Below are 25,369 nucleotides of genomic sequence, written 5' to 3'. Positions count from 1 at the left end.
TATCCTTAATTAGACAAAAGAAACAAGTACAACATCTAAAAAAACAATTATTGTGACAATCACTACAGAAAGTTCTTATAATCCTTAACCAATACAATTTATTGATGTAATGCCACTCCAGCGTCCAATTTAAAATACACAAAGTAAATGTGGAAAATGAAATAATAGGAAGCGCTCAAAGGGTAAAAAAATACAAATAATCTGAAAAGAATAAATGACAAAAAATGAGATATCATGGAGCTATAACTATGAACGTTTACTAGTTTAGCTAACTGAAAGTGTTGCTTATCACGCGTGCAGAGTCACTTGCATCACATATCAATACAGCCGGTCCTTGGTTAAGATGACTAGCCAACTCGGGCTGGAGCATACTGTACTCGTCCACGACAAAAGTTGCAGTTTTTTCTGCCTTATCTTCTTCTACAAATGCAATACAGCAGCCTCGGAATCCTGCACCACTGAACCGTGTCCCAAGTACACCATGAGCCTTCAGAAGAATCTGATATAGCTGTATAAGTGGTTCACAACCTAAAATAATTGAAGTGAAGTTCAAGATTTGGTTATTCTTTGTGCCTCAGACATACAATATCGAGAAAGTTGTGTATCGAAAACAATGAAATTAAGATATCAAACAAGAAAATTAACACTTACCACACTCATAGTCTTGAATAGAACTTAGACCAGATGTTGTATTCTTTAATGTTTCCGGAAGCCCAAGCCTCAATTCCTAAAACAGACCACACAAGAGTTATGAATGGACTGTCCTAAAGCTACACATAAAAATAAAAGGAGTAAAGATCTGTAAAGAATGATACCTTTCATAACTCTCTCATTTTCGGAGAAATAATGCTCTGCTCGTTTAGCTAGGTTGGCTTCTAATTTGCTCTGAAAAGAAAATTCCGAAAACATTGTATAAATACAATCAATCCATATATATTCAAAGAAGATTTTCACATACACATGTCGCAAATAACCTTTGTATAATGATGGTTGAGTAATTAAACATCCAATATATATACTTGTGATTTTTACCTTGTGGGCTTCAAAAACTTCTGGTTTAACTGCATAAACAATAGATTTGTTATCAACATCATCATTAAAGCTGCATTACTATTTCAATGACAAACGCAGGCCGAGAACCCTACCATTTGATAGAACAGGTTCCATCTCTTCATCCCCCGAAGCTCTAGAAGGTCAAAGTTAGAGTCATCAGAAGAAAAAAAAATGTAAGTCCCGGAAATGAGAGCTGTAATATAAATCAATTAGATCTCATCAAAACTTCATCATACTTGTATTGCATTCCAAAAAAATCAACAAGATTTTATTAGTCTTTGGAATGCTTCACACTTTCAGAAAAGGCCAGAAGAAGGGTTGAAATTCAATCATTAAAGAATGTTCATTCTTTTGATACATTTCCTTCAGGATTAAAATACAACGTATTTGTCTTAATGGAGAGTAGTGGCCTACATCTACGATTTACTGTTCCAAGTCTTAGTATTCAATCAATAAACGGCCATGCATTCCATGACCATAACTTGAAAAAAGAAGAAATGATGTCATTCCAGGATGCAAGCTTCAATAGAGTTGGAAAATATCTTACTGCAACAGAATCTTCGCAGCCTCTTGACACTCCGCAACTCGGCGATTATATCCGGGATTTGTTGTCAATGCCAGTTTAAGACCTGAAAAGGCCAACAATATCTTGTATGCATTACCTAACTCTCCTTCATGATTATTTTCCACTGATGCGGGTGTATCAGTTTGTGTTTTATGGTCTGCACATGTGGTCTATAATTGTCAGATTTTTCCAAGAGAACACAAAATCTATATCAGAAGAAAATAACAAAAGATGCCATAATTTAAAACTGAAATTGTAACAAGAGAAATATTGGAGCAAATGACATAAACGAAAAGGCAAACCAACTCATCATGCAGTTTCGAATACTAACAAATTATTTCTACTTCTACTCCTTCCTTTCTTGCGCATAGTCATGCTTGCTTAAAGTTCCTATGTTCAAATATTTCGGGATTGACATCTAAACCCTCTTCATACATCTCAAGAGCATCACAAGTTAAATTAGAAGAGACGGTATCACTTTTTTAGCTGATGCTAAGGGAGAACAAAAAAAAATTCAAGGGCAGGAAGAGCTTTCTAACAACTTCTCAAAACTCAATTAACATAAAAGATTATTTGCTAAGTCAACCATTTATTGTGTGGAATAGAATGCATCACCTTGCAGTTCATGAAGGTCAAACAGCCATAGCTGGATAACAGTATTGCAGACTGATCCAATATCCAATTTTTCAGACCTAAACATTCATTCTCAATCAGCCTGCACGCAACAAAAGTAACAAGAGATTCGTACCAAAATAATGTCTATCCTAGACACCTTAGACACCGGATCCTCGGTAGGACTCTTATTTGATAGGCATTAGGGGATTTGAGGTTTTGGGGTTTCACTCGCAGACCCAGCCCTGCTGCTTCCATCAGTCTCCTATCCTAAGTTTCTTTCTCTGCATGAATCAAGTTCTTCGACAGGACCATCCCGACCGAGGGCTAATCATAGATCTACTATGGTCTTTTTTTTATTCTTTTATCTTATTTCCGGTTCCAATTTCTGGGAGCATTATGTTAAGTCACTCCAAGAGTAGAATCAGCAGCTCACCTCACGTTTTAGGAACTGAGGAATCACACGTAGACGGACCTGAGCATTCTCCTGCTCTACGGAGCACACAAATTAAATAGCAAAGGAAGAACTAGGTATCTTAAATGAGCTTGCTAGCAACAAAGACGAGACCACTGTACAAGTAGCATACCTATCATATCAATATTTTCTGTTGGGGTCACTACACGACCATTGGCACTTTCAGAAGCCAAGAGATATGCAACACCAACCTGTTAAACATGACAATGGTTAAATGAAATTCCAGAAGACAAAAGAAAAGTTATACTGAATAGGATATCTCAGTCACTGTATGGAACAGATACTTCTATAAGAGAAGAACAAAGATGCAAACCAAATCTCCTAAAAGGAAAAAGTGAACAGCGATATTTTTATGTTCTCAAGAATGCAACAGCAAAAAGAAAAAAGTCCACTATAAGGCCTTACGGGGTTGGGAGAACGAACTTCACCAGATCTCACGAACTTCTCTAAAATTAAAAAATAGGAACTACATTTCTTGATAGTCTAACTAATGCAAATTCAAAGGCAGTGATGGAAAAAACAACTTACCGAGGCAGAAGAGCTGAGACCTGAACTGTCAAGACCCTCAGAACCACATATAAACCCAGTGATACCCTGCGAGAAAAAGTTTCCAGCAAGAATTCTGTAAATGAAAGATATGATGCACACTACGGTTTAAATTGTTAAATAGAAGTACTGTGCTAAATAATACAGATCAAGGTGACTGCTAATAAAATAGTGCAGATAATGAAACAGTACTTTTGACAGAACAACGTATCCGAGATTAGAACCACCAAATTGAACTTAGAAACCACACATTTTGTATTCAGTGGAAAATAACAATAAACACTACTGGATTTGGCCCAAGAAAAGAAGGATGAAAGAAGTCATCCGCATTAAGAAATTGGATCTTTGGGTCCAACTCAATCTTAAAAACTTAGCTCATGAGGTGAGGATTGCACAAGCCCAATTAAGGAGACAATAACCAATTTCCTTAACCAATGTGACACATATAAGACTAGACTAAACATCCAAGGCGTGGAGAACATAAAATGGGCCCAACATTAAACCAAGAGTACGGCTAGTTTTATCTCTAGTACACGGTAAAGAAAATTTACTTAGGCCTAACTTAATTGCAAAACTTACTCAGGAGTCCACACCAAGGACTAGACATCTCAAACGTGAAAAACATCACAAAGGGGTGGGCCTAACATTAGGTACACTAAGAATAAAGAATTGGTCACAATAAACTTTTGTTCCTAACTCAGCCTAAAAAAGTAGCTAATAAGTTGAGAATTGTCCACGTTTAAGTCTTAAAAATTTTTTCCAAAGTAGGTGGGGTCCTCTTCTTAACAACTTAGAAGCTATGTGACTGTTTTCTGTCCTTGTTATTATCATTTTTTTTGCTGTATGTGCATCCTTCTTTCAAACTTCATTTCCATTTACACTTTGACTTCCACTTGTTTTCTCCTATTTCCAAAACTCTTTCCGTGCGTGCAAATATGGTAATATTTCCATTTTGATTTCTTGTTCCTTGTGTTAGGTAGTGGAGCCTGATTAATTTTAAGTTTTCCTATTTATTCTCTATTTATTCTCTGTAACCAAAAATACTCTGATTTATTAATATAAATATACCTCACCGCCGTGGAAGTTTACTCACAGGTGTTACCACGAAATATTGGGTTTTCTCTTTCTCTCTCTAGATCTCTCATCTCTTTCTCTTGAAAGTTCTTGTGTTCTTCATTCATTTAGTGTGTGTGCGCGAATTTGATCCTAACAACTGGTATCAGAGCCAAGGAGATTCAACACGATCATTGAAGATGGATAGTTCGAAGCTTGGAATCGAGAAGTTTGATAGATCTAATTTCAGTTTTTGGAAGATGCAGATCGAAGATTATCTGTACCAGAAAGATCTTCACGAACCGTTGACCGGGGTGAATCCGGAATCCATGACGGAGGAGAAGTGGAAACTTAAGGATCGCTAGGCTCTAGGGTTGATCCGATTGACTTTGTCAAGAAACGTGACGTTCAACATCGTGAGGAGAAGACTACGTCTGGTCTGTTGAAGGCATTGTCAAACATGTATGAAAACCAATCGGCTATGAACAAGGTATATTTGATGCGTAGATTGTTCAATTTACAGATGTCTGAGAATGGATCCGTTTCTAATCACATAAACGAGTTCAATATGATTGTGAGTCAACTCAATTCTGTGGATATTAATTTCGAAGATGAAATTAAGGCGTTGATTTTGATGTCATCTCTGCCCGAGTCTTGGGATACTGTTGTTGCTGTGATTAGCAGTTCCCGTGGATCTGAGAAACTGAAGTTTGATGAAATCTGTGATGTTGTTCTTAGCGAAAGCATTCACAAACGAGAAGTGGGAGATTCATCGGGCAGTGCTCTCAGCATTGACCAAAGGAGGAGAAGTAAGACGAAAGGACAAAATCAACATGGTCGATCAAAATCAAAAAATCTAGGAAAATCCCTGAACAAATCAAACGTGACTTGTTGGAACTGTGAAGAAAAAGGGCACTTTCGGACGAACTGCACAAAGCCAAAGAAGAAACAGAATCAGAAATTTGGAGATGACAATGATTCTGTAAATTCAGCAGAGGACATTGGGGATGCTCTAATCCTTAGTGTGAACAGCCCGGTTGAATCATGGATTTTGGATTCTGGTGCATCTTTCCATTCATCTCCAAGTAAGGAGTTGTTCCAAAATTTCAAATCTGGAAATTTTGGAAAAGTATATCTTGCTGACAATAAAGCCTTAGAGATTGAAGGAAAGGGGGATGCTTTCATAAAGACCACCTCGGGAAACCAGTGGACATTGGAGGATGTCAGATATATTCCGGGGATCAAGAAAAATGTGATCTCTGTTGGTCAGTTGGATAGCACGGGATATGCAGCAGAGTTTGGGAAAGGTTTGTGGAAGATCGTGAAAGGTGCTATGGTAGTAGCTCGTGGCACCAAATCTGGAACCTTGTACACCACTGCAGGGTGTATAAACATGGTCATTGTTGCTAAAGGTGCTTCCGGTTCATGTCCGTGGCACAATAGACTTGGACACATGAGTACTAAAGGAATGAAGATGTTGGTTGCAAAAGGAGCATTAGAGGGTCTGAAGTCTGTTGATATGGGTCTTTGCGAGAGTTGTGTTATGGGCAAACAGAAAACAGAAAGCTTCACAAAGAATCCTAAAGAGCCAAAGAAAGTGCGGTTGGAAATGGTCCATATAGATGTTTGGGGAATTGGATTCTGGTGCATCTTTCCATTCATCTCCAAGTAAGGAGTTGTTCCAAAATTTCAAATCTGGAAATTTTGGAAAAGTATATCTTGCTGACAATAAAGCCTTAGAGATTGAAGGAAAGGGGGATGCTTTCATAAAGACCACCTCGGGAAACCAGTGGACATTGGAGGATGTCAGATATATTCCTGGGATCAAGAAAAATATGATCTCTGTTGGTCAGTTGGATAGCACGGGATATGCAGCAGAGTTTGGGAAAGGTTTGTGGAAGATCGTGAAAGGTGCTATGGTAGTAGCTCGTGGCACCAAATCTGGAACCTTGTACACCACTGCAGGGTGTATAAACATGGTCATTGTTGCTAAAGGTGCTTCCGGTTCATGTCCGTGGCACAATAGACTTGGACACATGAGTACTAAAGGAATGAAGATGTTGGTTGCAAAAGGAGCATTAGAGGGTCTGAAGTCTGTTGATATGGGTCTTTGCGAGAGTTGTGTTATGGGCAAACAGAAAACAGAAAGCTTCACAAAGAATCCTAAAGAGCCAAAGAAAGTGCGGTTGGAAATGGTCCATATAGATGTTTGGGGAATTGGATTCTGGTGCATCTTTCCATTCATCTCCAAGTAAGGAGTTGTTCCAAAATTTCAAATCTGGAAATTTTGGAAAAGTATATCTTGCTGACAATAAAGCCTTAGAGATTGAAGGAAAGGGGGATGCTTTCATAAAGACCACCTCGGGAAACCAGTGGACATTGGAGGATGTCAGATATATTCCTGGGATCAAGAAAAATATGATCTCTGTTGGTCAGTTGGATAGCACGGGATATGCAGCAGAGTTTGGGAAAGGTTTGTGGAAGATCGTGAAAGGTGCTATGGTAGTAGCTCGTGGCACCAAATCTGGAACCTTGTACACCACTGCAGGGTGTATAAACATGGTCATTGTTGCTAAAGGTGCTTCCGGTTCATGTCCGTGGCACAATAGACTTGGACACATGAGTACTAAAGGAATGAAGATGTTGGTTGCAAAAGGAGCATTAGAGGGTATGAAGTCTGTTGATATGGGTCTTTGCGAGAGTTGTGTTATGGGCAAACAGAAAACAGAAAGCTTCACAAAGAATCCTAAAGAGCCAAAGAAAGTGCGGTTGGAAATGGTCCATATAGATGTTTGGGGAATTGGATTCTGGTGCATCTTTCCATTCATCTCCAAGTAAGGAGTTGTTCCAAAATTTCAAATCTGGAAATTTTGGAAAAGTATATCTTGCTGACAATAAAGCCTTAGAGATTGAAGGAAAGGGGGATGCTTTCATAAAGACCACCTCGGGAAACCAGTGGACATTGGAGGATGTCAGATATATTCCTGGGATCAAGAAAAATATGATCTCTGTTGGTCAGTTGGATAGCACGGGATATGCAGCAGAGTTTGGGAAAGGTTTGTGGAAGATCGTGAAAGGTGCTATGGTAGTAGCTCGTGGCACCAAATCTGGAACCTTGTACACCACTGCAGGGTGTATAAACATGGTCATTGTTGCTAAAGGTGCTTCCGGTTCATGTCCGTGGCACAATAGACTTGGACACATGAGTACTAAAGGAATGAAGATGTTGGTTGCAAAAGGAGCATTAGAGGGTCTGAAGTCTGTTGATATGGGTCTTTGCGAGAGTTGTGTTATGGGCAAACAGAAAACAGAAAGCTTCACAAAGAATCCTAAAGAGCCAAAGAAAGTGCGGTTGGAAATGGTCCATATAGATGTTTGGGGAACATCTCCAGTATCATCACTTGGAGGATCCAGATTCTATGTTACCTTCATTAATGATTTCAGCAGGATGGTATGGGTTTACTTCTTGAAGCATAATTCAGATGTGTTTGCAATTTTCAAGAAGTGGAAAGCTGAAGTTGAGAATCAGACCGGTTTCAAAGTCAAATGCCTAAGGTCTGACAATGGATGAGAGTATGACAAATCAGAGTTCAAGGCATTTTGTCCAGCTGAGGGAATCAGATTGATGAGAATAGTTCTTGGTAAGGGAAGGCAGAATGGAATTGCTGAGAGGATGAACAGAACATTGAGTGAGCGTGCAAGGAGTATGAGGATATACTGTGGGCTGCCCAAAACACTTTGGGCGGATGCTGTGAGCACAACTGCATACTTGATCAACAGGGGACCATCAGTTCCTTTAGGGTTCAAGATTCTAGAGGAGGTGTGGACAGGAAAAGAACTCAAGTACTCACACTTCAAGACTATTAGTTGCACTACTTATGTTCATGTTGATCCAGAAAAGAGAGACAAGCTTGATGCCAAGGCTGTGAAGTGTTACTTCATAGGATATGGTTCTGATTTGTTTGGTTACAGGTTTTGGGATGACAAGAACAGAAAGATCCTGAGACATTGTGACGTGACATTTGATGAGTCTGTCATGTACAAGGATAGAGAGCAGAAGGTTCTAGAGATTACAAAGCAAGTGGGAGTTGAGGTTGAGTTGGATAAGAGTAACCCTAGAGATGTCAAAGTAGATACTCAACCAACTCCTACTGAAGAATCTGAAGTGGAGCAAGTTACACCTGAGCAGGTGTTAAGGAGATCATCCAGATTCATCAGGGCACCAGATAGGTATTCACCTTCATTACACTATCTATTGCTGACTGATGAGGGGGAACCAGAGTCTTTTTATGAGGCCCTACAGGTGGAGGATTCGATCAAGTGGGAGCAATCCATGGATGATGAGGTGAGGTCACTTGAGAAGAACGACACGTGGGTGTTGACTAAGCTACCTGCAGGGAGGAGAGATTTGCTGAACAAGTGGGTGTTCAGAATCAAGACTGAACCAGATGGCAAAAGAAGGTTCAACGCTCCTTTAGTGTTTAAAGGATATTCACAAAGGAAAGGTATTGATTATACTAAAATATTCTCTCCTGTTGTGAAGTTAACCTCTATTCAAATTCTGTTGAGTGTTGTTGCATTGGAGAATTTGCATCTAGAGAAAATGGATGTAAAAACAACGTTTTTACATGAAATTCTGGACAAAGAGATCTATATGCAACAATTAGAAGGATTTGTGGTTCCAGATAAGGAACACATGGTGTGCAAGCTCACCAGGAGATTGTATGGACTAAAGCAAGCACCAAGGCAGTGGTACAAGAAGTTTGACTCCTTCATGACCAAGAGTGGATTCTGCAAAGCTGAAAAAGATCCTTGTTGTTACTTCAAGAAATGCACTGATTTATATGTCTTTCTACTCTTGTATGTGGATGATATGTTGATTGCAGGATCTAGTATGAGGGAGATTAACAATCTGAAGACAAGGTTGTCTGCAGCGTTTGAGATGAAAGATTTGGGTCCAGTAAAGCAGATTTTGGGGATGAATATTTCTCGGAATAGATCTGCTGGCACTTTAAATCTATCTCAGGAGTTGTACATTGAGAAGGTGCTGAGAAGATTCAGGGTTAATGATGCTAAACCCAGGACTACTCCATTGGCAAATCACCTTAAATTGTCAAAGGAGCAGCCACCCAAGACTGCCGAGGAGGGTGATCACATGGCACTTGTTCCATATGCTTCAGCAGTTGGTAGTTTGATGTATGCTATGGTCTGCACTAGACCTGATATAGCACATGCATTGGGAGTTTTTAGCAGGTACATGGCGAACCCTGGGAAAGAGCATTGGGAAGTTGTGAAGTGGCTTCTGAGATATATGAGAGGTACATCCGGTACTTCACTTTGTTTTGGTAAAGGCAAGATGACTCTACAGGGTTTTGTGGATGCTGATCTTGGTGGGGATGTTGACTCGATCAAGAGTACATCCGGGTACATTTACACCATGGGTGGAACAGCAGTGAGTTGGATGTCCAGGCTTCAGAAGTGTGTTTCTCTTTCATCTACTGAAGCTGAGTATGTGGCAATAACTGAAGCTGGGAAAGAGATGATATGGAGAATTGGGAAAGAAGTGGAGCGAGAAGATTCTTTACTCAGATAGCTAGAGTGTCATACAGTTGGTGAAAAATCCAGTCTATTGTTCGAAGACAAAGCACATCAGAAGGCGATACCATTTCACTCGCAAGGCAGTGGAGGATGGTGATATGTGCTTGGAGAAGATAGAGGGTGCAAAGAACCCGACAGACATGATGACGAAATGTGTTGATGTTGGGAAACTGAGGTTATGTAAAACCTCGGTTGGTATTTTGTAGTTGCTGCTACAGATGTTGCGGTGCGGTAAAGATGTTGATGATGAAGAGATTTTTTTTTGAGAATGTATTTTTTGGATGACTGAGTCAGTCTCCAAGTGGGAGAATTGTTAGGTAGTGGAGCCTGATTAATTTTAGGATTTCCTATTTATTCTCTATTTTAGGCTTTCTTATTTATTCTCTATTTATTCTCTGTAACCAAAAATACTCTGATTTATTAATATAAATATACCTCACCGCCGTGGAAGTTTACTCACGGGGTGTTACCACGAAATATTGGGTTTTCTCTTTCTCTCTCTAGATTTCTCATCTCTTTCTCTTGAAAGTTCTTGTGTTCTTTATTCATATAATGTGTGTGCATGAATTCGATCCTAACACTTTGATCCATGTGATTACCCGTAATCCCAATTCCTCAAAGAATTCTTCGTGTTCTTGGAACTTGTTTGCGCCTGATCAAGAGTCTTCTCCAGTATACTGTGAAGGACCTGATTCCTTCAATTCTTGCAGTGTGCTCCTGTAATCAGCTCTTGCAGTAGTCGTGTCATAAACACTACTAGTTCCTATTTGAGACATGTTTAGTGTCTAGTTCATTGATCATGTTTCTTATGTTTTTCTAATCATCAAAACTTCATATGTAGCATATCTCTTAGCTTTAAAATTTTCTTACTGAAAATCTTTAGCTTATCTTTGTGAAATCAAATGGGAACAACCAGAAGCATCATCTTCCAGTAACCAGTACTCAAACAATTTGCAGATGCATGGTGACTAATATATATTTTTCAAATAATAATGAATTGGTTCCCTGTCGGACAGCATTAAGCAGAACAAAGCAAGAATATACAAACTTATTTTTAGTTTTATGTCTTTTTTACAAGAGAACTTCATTTTTACACATAAGAGATCAGGAAAGGTCATTTTCTTCTATTCAATTTGTAAGTGGTCATAATAGATCATTCCACCAGAACAAAATTGTAGAAACAATCATTTCAGTACATACGAGATATAAGAAGTGAAAGTTGGATGGTTCATGGAAGGATCTAAATCTGTATTAACGAGCTAGAAGTCCACCTATGGAATGAATAACGGAATGTAAAATTTTAGAGTTCAACATCTAGAACCAGGCAGCTGCAATTCACAGAAAAAGTACATGCAAGTTGATTGAATATAACTGACTCACTTTAATAAGTAATAAATGGAAAATACTCAGATTTGGTGCAGTGCTTAAACAGCAATTGTAAACAAGCTTCCACTCATTCTTCTCTTTAATGTGAAAGAACCTTTTTGTAAATATTGATAACATAAAAGGAATCAACTGGTTTGGAAAACTAAGCATATCACGTATGTCTATCAACCAGCAGCCAAAGAAATCTTACTAACCGGTTTCAGATGATTCATTTGCTCTGCAGGGCATAGATTGCTCCTCTAGCATAGTTACCCCATTTCCATTCTTCCTGAGATGGGGATGAGTCCATTTGTTCAGTTAAACCATTTGTCCCATACATATGCTTAGGAAGCTGAAATTCGTCTATTCTGTGAAATTAAAAGATGTCAGGGATAAATTCATATCTGAATCAAATTTTGAGTTTGATAAATTTTGGAATTGATAACATTAGGAGTTCGATCCTTTTTGCAGAATTTATACTGTTGATTCCATGAAACTATCATCACCTATTGTTTTTGAAAGGGCTAAAAACTAATTAATGCAGGTAAAAGTAGAGCATCAAAAGGTTAAGTGCGTAAAACAGTGATGGAATTCTCCACATTGTAAAAGACTGCTGCAAATCAATGAACATGAGACCATAGATTCATGATTCAGCAGCAGCAAAACCTTATTTACATGGATCCAAATGGAGATTTTTTAATTCCATAATAGATATCCAAGTAGTTATGCATTAGTATGAACATGCCTAAAAGCAACATTATTTACCTGAGCCGAACTTCTCCTTCAAATTGCCCAGATTGCAATGTGGCCTACAAATTTGAAGTTTTAGTAGAAAATGAGTAGGAAGTAGAATAGAAAATTACTATAGAATTTAGTACATATTCCATAAAATCAAGCTATTAAGCAGAGAAGTGAACATAGTGGACCAGAAAAAGTGGACATAATGGACCAGAGAAGAACTGTGTTGATTCAACTTCCAGTGTTAAGCCAGATTTCTCCAGTTTACAAAGTAAAACCAAAACAGTGAACATAATTCAAGTGTTGTAAAGACAGATATGAACATAAATGAGGACATGAGTAATGACTTCTATCCTATAACTACATCTAATTACTTGTGTCTCAGTTGCAGCTTTCCAGATAAAACATTCAATTCATAGCAACCCTGTTAGCACCCCGTTAATCTGCCAGCGGTTTACTGTTACACATGGAAATTTTTTAAATTAGAGAAATAGATGACTTTAGCATATCTGTCAGTTATGTATCTTATTTCTTTGTAGCAGTTTTTTGCAATAGGGAGGTTATCTCTCCACTTTCTCATTCCAGTAATGTTATTAATTTGTTTTCTTGTTCCGGGTGGTTAAACTATCAATTTTGTATCTAAAGATATTTGAATTTGATAAAATGCATGCAGAAAATTGCTTCAGACTGTGAGTCCTTCAACTCAATTGATTGTTGGTTCTCTCTTCACGAACCAACACCGTAGGTCGCATAAAGTGAACCTCTTCCCAGACTCCTCATTTATTCCACATTGACTCTGATTTTGTTTTACAGTGTCCCATAACCAAATCCATAATAAGGGACCATAACAAATTGGTATGAGAGCTTTGGAGTTATGAGAGTCCAAATCCAGCAACAATTGGCACAGTTGAACTTGTTCTTCTTGTGCAACCAATTTAGCCATATAAGAAGCCATAAAGGCTCACTTGGATGTAATCACAAAGAATTTAGCAAATTCAAAGGTTCTGACATAACAAAAAATATTTGTTAAATTGAAAGAGTTAATAGAAATGGAATACTTATACCCAAAAGTTCTATGGGTGTTGGAGGTTTTAATATGGTTCAAAGTGTATTAAATGTCTAAACCGACTAGTCGAAGCAAAAATCACACGTATAGTAACGAAAAAGATCGTAGAGAATTAGCTAAAATGGTTGTTGTTGGTGGTTTGCCTTTTTCATTCCCTTCACATCCTGGTTTTGTTCATTATATTCGAGAAATATATAACCCAGATTATGAAGGTATTTCAAAAAATACAATTAAAAGAGATCTTTTTAAATATTAAAAAGAATATTCTCATTTTCTTTGTTGTTTATTTGTTTATTATGATGGTAGATTGTCTATTACTTCTGATATGAGACGTAGTCCTAATGTTAACGATTATTTTACACTTACTGTTCATTGGATTGACCATGAATGGAACATGCAAAAAAAAATATTAGCGTATAAATATGTTGAAGAAACTAAAACCGGTTCTTATATAGCATCAAAAGTAGGCTCTATTTTACAATATTATGGAATATGTGATAAAATAATGAGTGTCACTTTAGATAATGCTTCCAATAATTTAAGAGTCGTTGATTATTTAAAAAGTGGACTTTGTCCAATTGATACTGATTGTTTTCATATTAAGTGTGCCACACATGTTTATAATTTAATTGTAAAAGATGGTATTCCTCAATTTGGAGTTTCATGTGAAAAAATTAGACTTGCTTGATTGGATTTTTAAAGCTAAAGTAAAAGCTAAAATTACAATGTGGACTGGCATATAGAAAAGTTCCAAAAGAAGTATGTACTAGATGAAATTCTTTATTTGAAATGCTTCAAGTTGCTTATATTTATCAAGAACCGATACAATTAGTTTTTAATGCTCATAATGCGAACCCAAGTTTGAGAATTGGTTTGAAGATTGGCAAAATACAAAAGAACTTGTTGAATTTTTAAGTGTTTTTTATAGAGCAACAAATGCATGTTCTGGTCAATATTATCCTACTATTTCTTCTGTTTTAATAAATATTTGTGCTATTTCATCTGAATTAGCAAAATATAAAGGTTCACTTGCTTTTATGATTGAAAAATTCAAAAATATTTTTTTCCTATTCCTCAAATCTATTTGACTGCTACTACTTTCAACCCAATTATAAATTAAGAGGTGCTGAAAGAATGATTGAGAAGATTTATGTAAATTTAGAAATTAAAAATGATGAAACTCCTAGTGTTGAACAATGTAAAAGTAGAATTTATACAAAAGTTAGAGATTTATATAATGAATCTAAAGTTATGAAAATAAATATTCCAATAGTTCAACCTCCATCTTCTAAGCCTAAAAGTGATGATACGGATGGTTGGATGGATGAATATCTTGAGCTTGAATCTTCTACTATTAATGATTTTGATTTATATTTCAATCATTCTCGGAAAAAGATTAGGCATGAAGAAGGGCAACTTCAATCTCCAATATTAGTATGGTGCTAGAATCGTGAAAACCAATTTCAGACCCTTGCTAGGATTGTTCGAGATGTGCTAGCGATTCAAACATCATCGATCGCTTCTGAGCAAGGCTTTAGTGCGACGAGATTTATGAATGGAGATCATCGATATTCATTAGCAAAGGACAGTTTGAAAATATCGATGTTGTTTCGAGATTGGATCAATACCGAAAAAAGAAACACTGGACTACCACTATTAAGTAGCCAACTAGATGAAATATTTTGTGAGAATAGTGATGATGACATGGAAGCAATGGAAGAAGGACAAATGTCAGTTCCAAAAAATCTTTCTTATCAAATGATACTAAATTTACAAAAAGAATTTTATAAAAAAATGTAATTGTTAGTACAATAATTGATATTCAATGTCTAGATTATGTACTCTTATTCTCTTCCTAATAATTGTATTGTACAATTTATTTATTTGAATAAATATACGGCTATTCGCCTTGATTTTCTTTTAAAATAGTCTCTTTTATTTAATTCATGTCATTTTACAAATTTAATTTTTAATTATTTTAATATAAGTTTATAGTTTAAACATTAATATAAAAGTGAATTTTAAGGTTTAAACATTAAAGTTAAGCTTTTTCAATATAAACTTTAAAGTTTAAACTTTAAATTCAATTTTAAACTTTAAATTCAATATAAACTTTAAACTTTAAATTCTATTTCAAACTTTAAATTCAATATAAACTTTAAAGTTTAAATTCAATTTCAAACTTTAAATTCAATATAAACTTTAAACTTTAAATTCAATATAAACTTTAAACTTCAAATTCAATTTTAAACTTTAAATTCAATTTTAAATCTTTAAACTTTAAATTCAATTTTAAACTTTAAACTTTATATTCAATTTCAAACTTTAAATTCAAGATAAACTTTAAACTTTAAATTAAACTTTAAACTTTAAATTCAATATAAAGTTTAAACTATAAATTCAATTTCAAACTGAAGTTCAATATAAAGTTTAAACTTTAAATTCAATTTTAAACTTTAGTTCAATATAAACTTTAAACTTTAAATTCAATTTCAAACTTTAAATTCAATATAAAGTTTAAACTTTAAATTAAATTTCAAACTTAAGTTCAATATAAACTTTAAACTTTAAATTCATTTCAAACTTTAAATTCAATAGAAACTTTAAAGTTTAAATTCAACTTCAAACTTATATTAACTTTAAAGTTTTCAATTGATGTTTTTAATAATATAATATTATTAATTAATAATATAAATATATAATATTATAATTATATATAAATTTTAATTATTTTGATTATTATATAATATTATATATTTATATTATTAATTCATATTAATTCATAATATATATATATATATAAAAGGTACCGGATGAACCGGTAAGACTCGGTTCCAAACCGATCCAACCAGGTTCCTAATCGACCGGGAGGAACATGTTGAATTTTTCGGTAAATCCAGTCCGGTAAGATTCGGTATCGATAAGAAAATCTGGTAAGAAAAATTCGATACTGATATCGGTTCCAAAAAAATTGGTCCGGTAAACCCGGTCCTGTCCAATAGCCAGCCTTATGTTGCAAATATCAAAGTGATATTAAATTCAGTTTGAAATAGTTAAAATATATAATAGATTGTTATGATAGTTAAAATGTTTAACTATTTTTTAGTATAAATTTTGAGAGGAATTCAAGCATTTTCCCTAAATAATAATAAAATTGAATGGGTAGATGAGCCTAAGGATATTGATGTTGACTGGTCAAACTTGTTACTACAACATTTAATTTAGAGAATTAATGGTGTACCTATCCGAGTTCATTTTGCGCAGAAGGGGATCTCAGACTATATTTCCCATTTCCCATTTCCGGCTGGTTGCTGTAACTTTGTTTGAGGTAAGACTCTGCATTCTTTACTTTACTTGCTCATTTCAATCGATACACTTGTATTGGTTTATCCTTTTTGTTTGATTTAGTTCCCTTGTAGTGTTGCAAAAACCTAAAATTGATCTCCAGGTTAGGACTGTCGGCCACGCCTCCAATTAGCTTTCAACATAGAAACTATTCTCCGAAATACTACATTTTTGCTAGCAGTAGGGGTTTGCTTTGATTTTATTCATACACATACTACACATGTGTTGGTGGTCATCTCATATAATACTTGATAAATTGCTAAATCCTCCAATTACCTATTTACACTTTATCCTTTGAGCATATTTTTCATATCAAAACTCATATCAGGAATAATGGACACTACTCATGTTGGAAATAAGGAACAAAGTTTGTCGCACTACTCCATTGTTAAGAAATTAAAGGGATGTGCTGATCAGTCTCCAACAGCAGAATTGCCATCTGATCCTCTAGGTCCAACCACACCTGATTCCACCCGAGAAGCTGGCGACCATGTAGATGGCTCTTGTTCACCAGTTTGGTCTTCTCTTCACAGGACTCGTTATTGCTTTAATTCTCAACACACGGTTTATACAAATGAAGGGAGGAGTCAACAGACTCCCAAGGGGTTAGGCTTTGATCCATTTGCCCCTGGACCAGATGAACTGATGCTTGCCCCACAATGTAAAAAGTATTTTACAGATTCACGAGCCAAAGTGACACGCCAGCTATACTTTGAGGAGACTTTGAATTTCAGTGAAAATGTGGGAACGGTGTCTGAGGATGAGATGTTATTTGAATTGTTGTACAATTCTCTCCTACAAGTTATTAATGAGGATCTTCATTTGAAAGCCTCAACTCCACTTTTAGATTCTGATGGATACAAGACACCTACCTCTGCACCTCATCTTAGTGGAGTTTCTGATACTTGCCCTGCTGCTCCTATGAAGCCTGTAAGTCGGTATAAAAGAATTGACAAAGGATTATGCAAAAAGCTGATATTTTGACTTTGCAACAATGTTGAGAAATCTGCCGGAGATAGATTCTAGTAAATGACAACCTCACTCATTTTCAGTGTTGTGGCTAACCTCAAACTTGGATGTCGTAGAGCATTAACATAGTGTTTAGTTTGTTGAAATCATGACTGTTAATCCAGAATTTACTTGTAATTCTAGGAGTTTTACGTACTAATTATGCAGAATTATTAAGTGACTGTACTCTTTGTATCAGTAGGATTTTGTTTTAACTTCTGATGTGGACAAAAGTCTATTTCTTTTGATAATTGATTAGAGGTCATTTTGGTACTTCCATGAACTTTATGTCCATCTTATATACTTCCAAAACTTGTCAATTGTTTCCCATAAGAGAAAATAATTAACAATAAGCCTGTGGTTTAGGAAATGCATGTGGACCTGTTGCCTTTGGACAACTTTATTTTCGTTTTTAATATTTTTGTACATGATCAATGATTGTTTGGGGAGAAATGTTTTGTTTCATAAACTGACTTTGCTGTTACATATATTTCAGTTCAGTTGGCATCTCATCACTTCCTTGATATCAGACTATTTAGCTAATAATCTCAGGTTCATAAACAGTGTCTACCCAAATGAATTTAAGAACCAGCACTACATAGCCATTAGCCTTGCAGAGAATTGCATACCAAACACACATGAATACCTCAAAACTTGTTAGGTGTGGACTGTGGAGCGTGCAGTCGTCTTTTGCCTGCCATATGCCTGAAGCTGGCTTTACTTGGGTTTTCAGGGTAATGTTCAGTTTTATTTTATAAAGCAGACCAGTAGATACGTATGGAAAATCATTGGATGACATTTTAATGCGAGGTAACTTAATCCTGAATATAGTCAATGCCAATATTAACAGTGTGAAGAAGATGGCAAGAAAGACGACAGCAGACAGAGTCTATTCTTGTGTGTATGCCCAATGAAATTTAGGTTGATCTCCTGCCATTTCAATGTGGTCTGTCCAATAGTACCAAATGAGAACAGAAGAAGCCAGATTCAGAAGAGGACTGGAAGCTGATAAATCACTCAATTGGAACTTGTTCTCTTGGTCTTTATTAGCACGTTAAGAAAAGTTCTAATTTTATGTTAGGAAACTAAGTGCGGTAGGAGCGTAAGGTTGTCCAGTTAGCTAGAAAAAGGATATGGGAGTCAAATAAATTGACTGCAAGGATTCAAAGGGTCCTCCAATGTAACATATACACTGTACTAGCAGCAACACTGCAACCCCGATGGCCTAAACGTGCTTCGAAAATGAAAGGAAAAATGAAATGATATTTATCAGATAAACATGCATATTTGTGTATTTGTCCAAATTCAAACCTCATTTCTATGTTGACTTCTGCACCTTTTCATTCTCTTGCTTCTGTTGTTGTGTAGCTTTCAACCAAATGGGCAGAAATATGACTTTTGTTTCTGATTGGTGCCAAATGAAGAAAAATAACAGACAAAAACTCTCCCTTAGGTCCGAAAGGGAACGAAAACAAAACAAAAAGACCACCATATCGTGCTTTTATAAAATAGTTGATGAGAATATAGTAAAATCTCTACTCATAAGGACCCAACTATCTGACATTTGACTATAGTAATAATCCTGGTAAAATGGAGGATTATTTAATCTTGCGTTTGGTTGGAGGTATTAGTTAATCCATGAATTATTCATCCCATCATTTTCACTATAGTGATGAGATAAGTTATTCAATATACATTGTGGGATAACTTACTCTTGGGATTAACTATCCCGAGATAACTTGCTTCCAACCAAATGACCAACAAGCACCCCCTTTGGCAGTTGGAACTTGGAATTGAAACACCAATCTGTTTGACATTCTTCTGCGCGTTAACGGCCGTACAGACCAATGTCATTATGGGGGCAAGGGAGGCTTGTGATACAAAGCATGATATTGCTATTATATCAGGCTCATGGGCGAATTGTCAAATTTACGTAGATGATCAGAAACGCCTGTATTCATAAACTTTGATATGTTTTGCTTTTTAGCTTGCTCTTAAGTGACAACAGAGGAACTTCAAGAGTTACAAGTAGTCGAATATAAACATGACTTGTCTTCCCACGACTTGTTTGTTCCCATGTTTCAATCTAACATCATGGTTGAGATAAGCGCATTGTGTCTAACATGATATCTCAGGAACATAAAGCAATTAAATTTGTTCAATAATAGGAGATGGAAATCACGTTACACTTGAAAGAAATAACTCCATCTATAGAACGTGTACACTTTCCATGATTGTTTTTCTGTCAGATTTTGTTTTGCAGTTACCAGTTTATTTCATAGCAGGCACGTAGCAGATACACAATTCAACTTGAAACTAACATCAACGCAACTCTGCAAGTTTTATTGTACTCCCTGGTGTATACGACAGTGAAAGACAAAAGTGCATCAAGTTAATAGCAAAGCTTCCCAATACTTCCGTTAAACCGGGTTCTTTTCCTTGATAAAGATTTCAATTCTTGGTCATCAAATGGACAACCACTTTTAGAAGTAGCTAAACTTGAACAGATTTTATTATGGTGGAAGAAACAAGGATGTCTTGTAAATTTAAAGAAGAACCATTTTACAGAATAAAAGATACTGAATGAGAATTACATGTTGTCTGTCATCAACTCCATTTGGTTCAAGACCACACGAAACAAAGAGTAAGTGTAGTGCAAAATTGTAGTTGATAAACAAAAATGTATGTTTAGCCTTTCAATTGAAGTAGAGTAAAAGTGTACAAAGCAAATAGAGAGGACAATATATTAAGTGGGATCTAATATAATAAAAATGAAAATCGAAAATCAAATCTCATCCAAAACAGTAGTGAAGAGAAAACAAATAAAACAGTAAGTGGTATGGAGAATCATAGCTTTGTCTTATAATGACAAGTCTGATTAAGGAGCCTCCTGTCAAGAACATCGATGAACAAATCGCAGGTAGAGGAAGTCTTGACATGAATCTTGAATAGAAGATGAACAACCCCAGACAATTTGACGTAAGTAGTGAGGTGTAAGGCACCGGCCATAACATCGGAATACAAAGTGGAGTCTGAAAGCAATCGATCGGCCATGACGGTGAGGGAAATATTCATTGGATGCGTTTGACGGGAGCCAATTTTGGCTGCCGGAAGAGGGGCCTCTCCAATAGCTTTTCCTTTGTACTGAAGCAGAGCAGATGTGGTGTCGTATTTGAAGCTGACCCGGTTGGGATTTTGGATAGAGAGATCTGCTTTAACGGTGACATTGAGGTGAACTTGGAGTCGTGCGATGTCAAATGAAACATCCAAATCATCTAGGGTAACGGCATCTACTGTCGTGACAGGCTTTTTGGTTTTGAAAACTGTTAAGCCCAAGGTGAGTAAGAGAAGCCCTAGAAGAACAAGGACAGCGAGGCAGACGAAGCAGCAATTTCTTGCTCTTTTCTTGTTACCCATAGCAGCAGCAACAGGGGATTTGTGGTCTTCCATTGAATCAAAATCAAATCACAAACTAAAAAGTAGAAATAAATGCAGGATGGCGGGCAATTTCCCTTTTAATGCCAACTACTACCTGTATGGGATGTAGTGGGACGCATACCTGCACATGTCAATAAATTTTGGGGAGAGCAATATCGTGCCCTCCTTAATCTGCACGGAAACTATATACTTAAATACTTTCTTTCTTAAAAACGTGTTTTCTATTTTATAATATTAACTAGTTCTCGAACACGTAAAATACACGTGTATTTCATACTATTTTAAACTACACGAACACACAGTCAACTATGAATCTGTGTGCTCCAAGCATATTCCATGTCCACATTTCAAAGTTCAAATATTCAAAGACATTTACAGATCAACTTGTATCTGAATTTGAATATTATTGCAACAGAAGCTTTTCATAAATAGATATTATATACTAAAAGAAGTGAATATGCTGCTAACTTAGCAATAATACAAAAGTGTTGGACAATATTTGTAGCTAAATCAATTATATTGGAATAGATTTATCTGAAGTAAGACTCTTTTTGGAGGAGAAATCTATCCAAAGAAGGCAAATGAAATAATTGAACAAACCCACCTTATGATACACTTTATAGAGTATTTAACGAATGATAAAAGATTGATCAAAATAAATATTATTGAGAAGATTAAACTATGTACAATCAATAAAACAAAGAAATTTTACATATTAAAATATGAATGAAAATGTAAAAAGTTGAAAGATGAAAGAAAAAAAATTAATAGGTGAAATAAATTTTAGAGTTCCTACACACAAGAATTGTAGGAATAGTAAATTAAAGCTTTTCTTAGAAAAGTTAAATTTATACAACAAAATTGTGCAAACATGAAAAAACACATGAAAAATAGAAAGGTCAAATACTATTAAAATAAATATAAAAAAGATAGAGATGAAATTTAACTTTAAAAGATACAAGCATCTACTTTAATTTCTTGTTTTTAAGGAATAATTACTCATTTGTATTTTTAAAAAATTTGTGTGAGAAATTTAAAAGGTCAAGATTTTGAAATAAGAAGATTATATATATATATAAGAAAATTATAAAAATGTTAATTTAGTAGAGGGGCAAAATGATAATTAAAATTTTCATTTAAAGCTTCCCACTTATAATAATATATAATTTACAATCATAACACGTTTAATACATTCACTTTATCAAATTCGTATGTATCCATCCATCCATTCTCTCTGTTTTTTTTCTTTCTTAAATAAAATCTCACTTTAAAGTATAAACAACAGGATCATATCATATTATATATAAAAAGGAAATCGTGTCTATTTAAAATATGATTTGATAACCACATCACCCTTTCCTTTCACTTTCAATAAGCCTACTTAATCTACTCTTTTCTACCTACTTATATATTTTACAAACCCACTATTATTACTCATACTATTTTATTCGTATGTGACACTTTTAATTTTTAAGAGTCAAATAGTTTAATTTTGATCGGACATTTTGTTGCCAATCTGTGTTAAGAAAATCAGAAATTACTGGTTGTAATAAATCATTCAAAAACACGAAGTAACAGAGATTTTTTGAACCAGTAAATAAGATGAACATAAATTTATTTGTAAAAAATAATTTAATCTGTAAAACTTACCAGAATGTTGATTACTCTTTTATTTCTCTTTTTGGGAAGAAAATCAAGTCCACTGAATTCACAGTGTCCCCTTAAGGAAATTATTCCCCCTCTAGTATCCGAGGTTTGATTTGGAATATAACCTCCCAGGGTAAAATGATCTTAATCAGTAGAGTATAGATACCAAAAACTCTACTGTCAGCGAATCAATCCACGGCAGGAAAGTACACGAAGAAATATATGTTTTTAAGAAGAAGGAAGATCAGAAAATTCGTTAGTTAATATTCTGAAGACTGAATGGTATTTATAAGCAAGAATAATATATTCTGAAAGGTTGCAACCCTTTCAGAATTAACACGACCATTAATGAAAGGTTGCAAACTTTCAAATGGTATTGACTGTTCCTGAAAGTTGCAACCTTTCAGAACAGTGGCGGGAATCTTTAAATATAATGGAATTGGGTCACGCGCGCGGATCCGAGTCAGGTCGGGTTAACTAAAAAGTTGAAAATATTTCGGTTATTTTTTGTTATCAACTGATTAATTGAAAATAATTTTTGGCCATTTAATTAATTAAATAATTAAAATAAATTTGTCCAAAAAATTATCTCTCGATCGATCATTTGTCAAAGCCAAAGCCAAAGCCAAAGCCGAAGCGAGCGACGACGACGACGGCGCGAGGGGGGTCCCTCTTTCCAACCCTTTTAATAATTAATAGGAGTGTTTATTCATTTAAACTCTCCTATTTTCATTTCCATTACCGATGAGGGACTATTGCCTTTTTTATTAAAACATTAGAGGACTTTTCAAGTTCCCAACCTTTCAAGTTCTAAACTTTTCAAATTCCTCTCATTCCCTCTATTTCCCATCAATTCTTGCTACATACCCAACACATTTGGATATGAAATTATTAAATTTTTTGAAATGAAATTTATATATTTATAAACTTCGTATAGAGTATCATAAGTTATAATAATTGATAATTCAAAATACTAAAAGAATTTATGAAAAACTTACTGTCAAAGATAGACATGTTTGAATCTCAAAATGCGAAAAGTGCCACATAAAATGGGACGGAGAAATTATATTGTTTTGTCACGTCTACACAAGATTATGTTTAAAAGTGCCCTCTACATATTTTATTTTTATTAAAGAGGTGTTTTTAATAGACAAAGATGTCTTTTCTAAGATTAGTATTGAAAGGCTCGTAGGATAGAAGTGTGACAGAGACTCAATAATTAATCAATAACAACAAGAGATATTTATTCTTTTGGCGATACCAAGAGATGAAGTAAGAAAATCAAGGGGATAAAAAAATAATCCTAATCCCAGCAGACTAAAATACAAAAGTACCAACACTATATTGTATTTATACACTTTATCAATAAAAAAATAATCCTAATCCCAGCAGACTAAAATACAAAAGTACCAACACTTTATTGTATTTATACACTTTATCAGTCTTAACATATATTTGAATTCTTGCTTCACACATTGACATTGCCATCACTATTAGAAAAATGCCTGTAGCAACAATTATTTAGCAACAATTAAATATGTGTTGCAATAGATACTCATTCACAGTTGTTATAATCTTTGCAATAGATAAATGGACCTAATGAAACACTTTAAGAATTAAATCATTGCTTTAGTACTACAACTGTTGCCATAGTATCTCTATATTGCAACGATTCTTGAAAATCGTCACGTTAGGTACTCTATGGCAACCATTCCGCCAATTATTTTTCCTCAATTATTTCCCTCCACTTATTTCATTACACCTGCCAATTTTTTTTAATTAATTGTAAAAGTAAAATAAAAGATAAATATATCACATTAGGTCAATGTTTTTCTTTAAAGTTGAGACCATTCCTCATAGGTATCGACCAACTTATCTCTCTTCTCTCTGAAGAACCAAGGTAGTCATCCATGGCTTTGCTTTAACCATTATTCTTTGATATTCCTTGTAGGAATCTGCAATTTTTAGGTCTTCCTTTTTGTGGGTTGTACATTTCTGCAGAGACGGACCGTCGTCGAGGAATCGTCGCGTCATTAATGAGGCGTACCCGACCTGACCCGACTGGAGTTTTTTTAAAAAAATTTTTACCGTTTAAACTCCCCAACCCCTCATTTCACCCCCATTCCTTCACTACTCCCCTATTTCCCTCCCTTTTCAACTTCCAAAATCTCTCCCTCTTCAACCGATCATCGTTCCCTCAAAATTCTCCAAAGCCCTAAAAGTTATCACCTACTAGTTGGAGTTGCTGCTGTGGGTGTCTTCTTGATCACCAAGTACTTTTCCATCTTGTTTTTCTCCAATTCTGAGGTTTGTGTCTCTAATTTCTACTCATTTATCTTGCATTTTTGTTTATAAATTAGTTTTGGACTAGTTCTTATTGATATGTTCATTTCTTTTATATAAAATTCTGTCTAACCTAGGTTAAAAATCTTCGAAATTGCCGTGTTTACAACCCAAGACATAGGTGCTTTGACATTGCTAGTTTACTAGGTATTTGGGATAGACAAATGTAGGTCTAAAACACTACACATTTGATTTGGGTCATCGGGGATGAATGGGGTACCCCCAGTTCTGTCACTGATCTACAGAACGAGACCCCGATGACGGACCGTCGTACCCACGACGGACCGTCGTAGGGTCCGTTCCAAAATCCCTAACACCCCGCTGTCCAATTTTATGCAAGTGTCCTCAAACGGACATATGCGACGGATCGTCATACCCACGACGGTCCGTCCTGCACAAGTGTTCTGGTTGTCAGATACCCTATTCCTGAGGGTCTATCTCCATTTCTCTAAACGTCCTCCAACGGACACATGTGACGGACCGTCGTACCTACGACGGTCCGTCCTGCACAACCGTT

The 25,369-nt window shown here is 35.5% G+C and overlaps 2 protein-coding genes, 1 long non-coding RNA gene and 1 pseudogene across 3 annotated transcripts; 2 read left to right on the top strand and 2 right to left on the bottom strand.

Annotated features, from left to right (window-relative positions):
* Positions 1 to 177: 177 nt before the first annotated feature.
* LOC101250439 (galacturonokinase-like) lies at positions 178 to 11,618 on the bottom strand (annotated as a pseudogene).
* A 4,545-nt stretch (positions 11,619 to 16,163) lies between these two features.
* Positions 16,164 to 17,697, top strand: LOC101268219 (uncharacterized). Its single transcript, XM_004246920.5, has 2 exons — positions 16,164 to 16,399; positions 16,745 to 17,697. Exon 2 carries the CDS (start codon positions 16,750 to 16,752, stop codon positions 17,398 to 17,400), a length of 651 nt encoding a protein of 216 aa, XP_004246968.1. The 5' UTR covers positions 16,164 to 16,399; positions 16,745 to 16,749; the 3' UTR covers positions 17,401 to 17,697.
* Positions 17,698 to 17,920: 223 nt separating this feature from the next.
* Positions 17,921 to 18,702, top strand: LOC138338100 (uncharacterized). The gene is made up of 2 exons (XR_011211405.1): positions 17,921 to 18,158; positions 18,275 to 18,702. It is a non-coding gene; the product is annotated as an uncharacterized lncRNA (long non-coding RNA).
* Positions 18,703 to 20,271: 1,569 nt separating this feature from the next.
* Positions 20,272 to 20,874, bottom strand: LOC101268505 (uncharacterized). The gene has a single exon (XM_004246921.5). The coding sequence runs from the start codon at positions 20,872 to 20,874 to the stop codon at positions 20,272 to 20,274; it is 603 nt and encodes a 200-aa protein (XP_004246969.1).
* Positions 20,875 to 25,369: the final 4,495 nt, after the last annotated feature.

Source organism: Solanum lycopersicum, chromosome 9 (assembly GCF_036512215.1).
Source record: "Solanum lycopersicum chromosome 9, SLM_r2.1".
Classification (NCBI taxonomy): Eukaryota; Viridiplantae; Streptophyta; class Magnoliopsida; order Solanales; family Solanaceae; genus Solanum; species Solanum lycopersicum.
Note: the sequence above shows the minus strand (reverse complement) of the source record. Positions and strands in the feature narration are given on the sequence as shown.

Coding starts and splice junctions, on each gene's coding strand:
- LOC101268505 (XM_004246921.5), bottom strand. CDS start 20,874: ATGGAAGACCACAAATCCCCTGTTGCTGCTGCTATGGGTAACAAGAAA.
- LOC101268219 (XM_004246920.5), top strand. CDS start 16,750: ATGGACACTACTCATGTTGGAAATAAGGAACAAAGTTTGTCGCACTAC.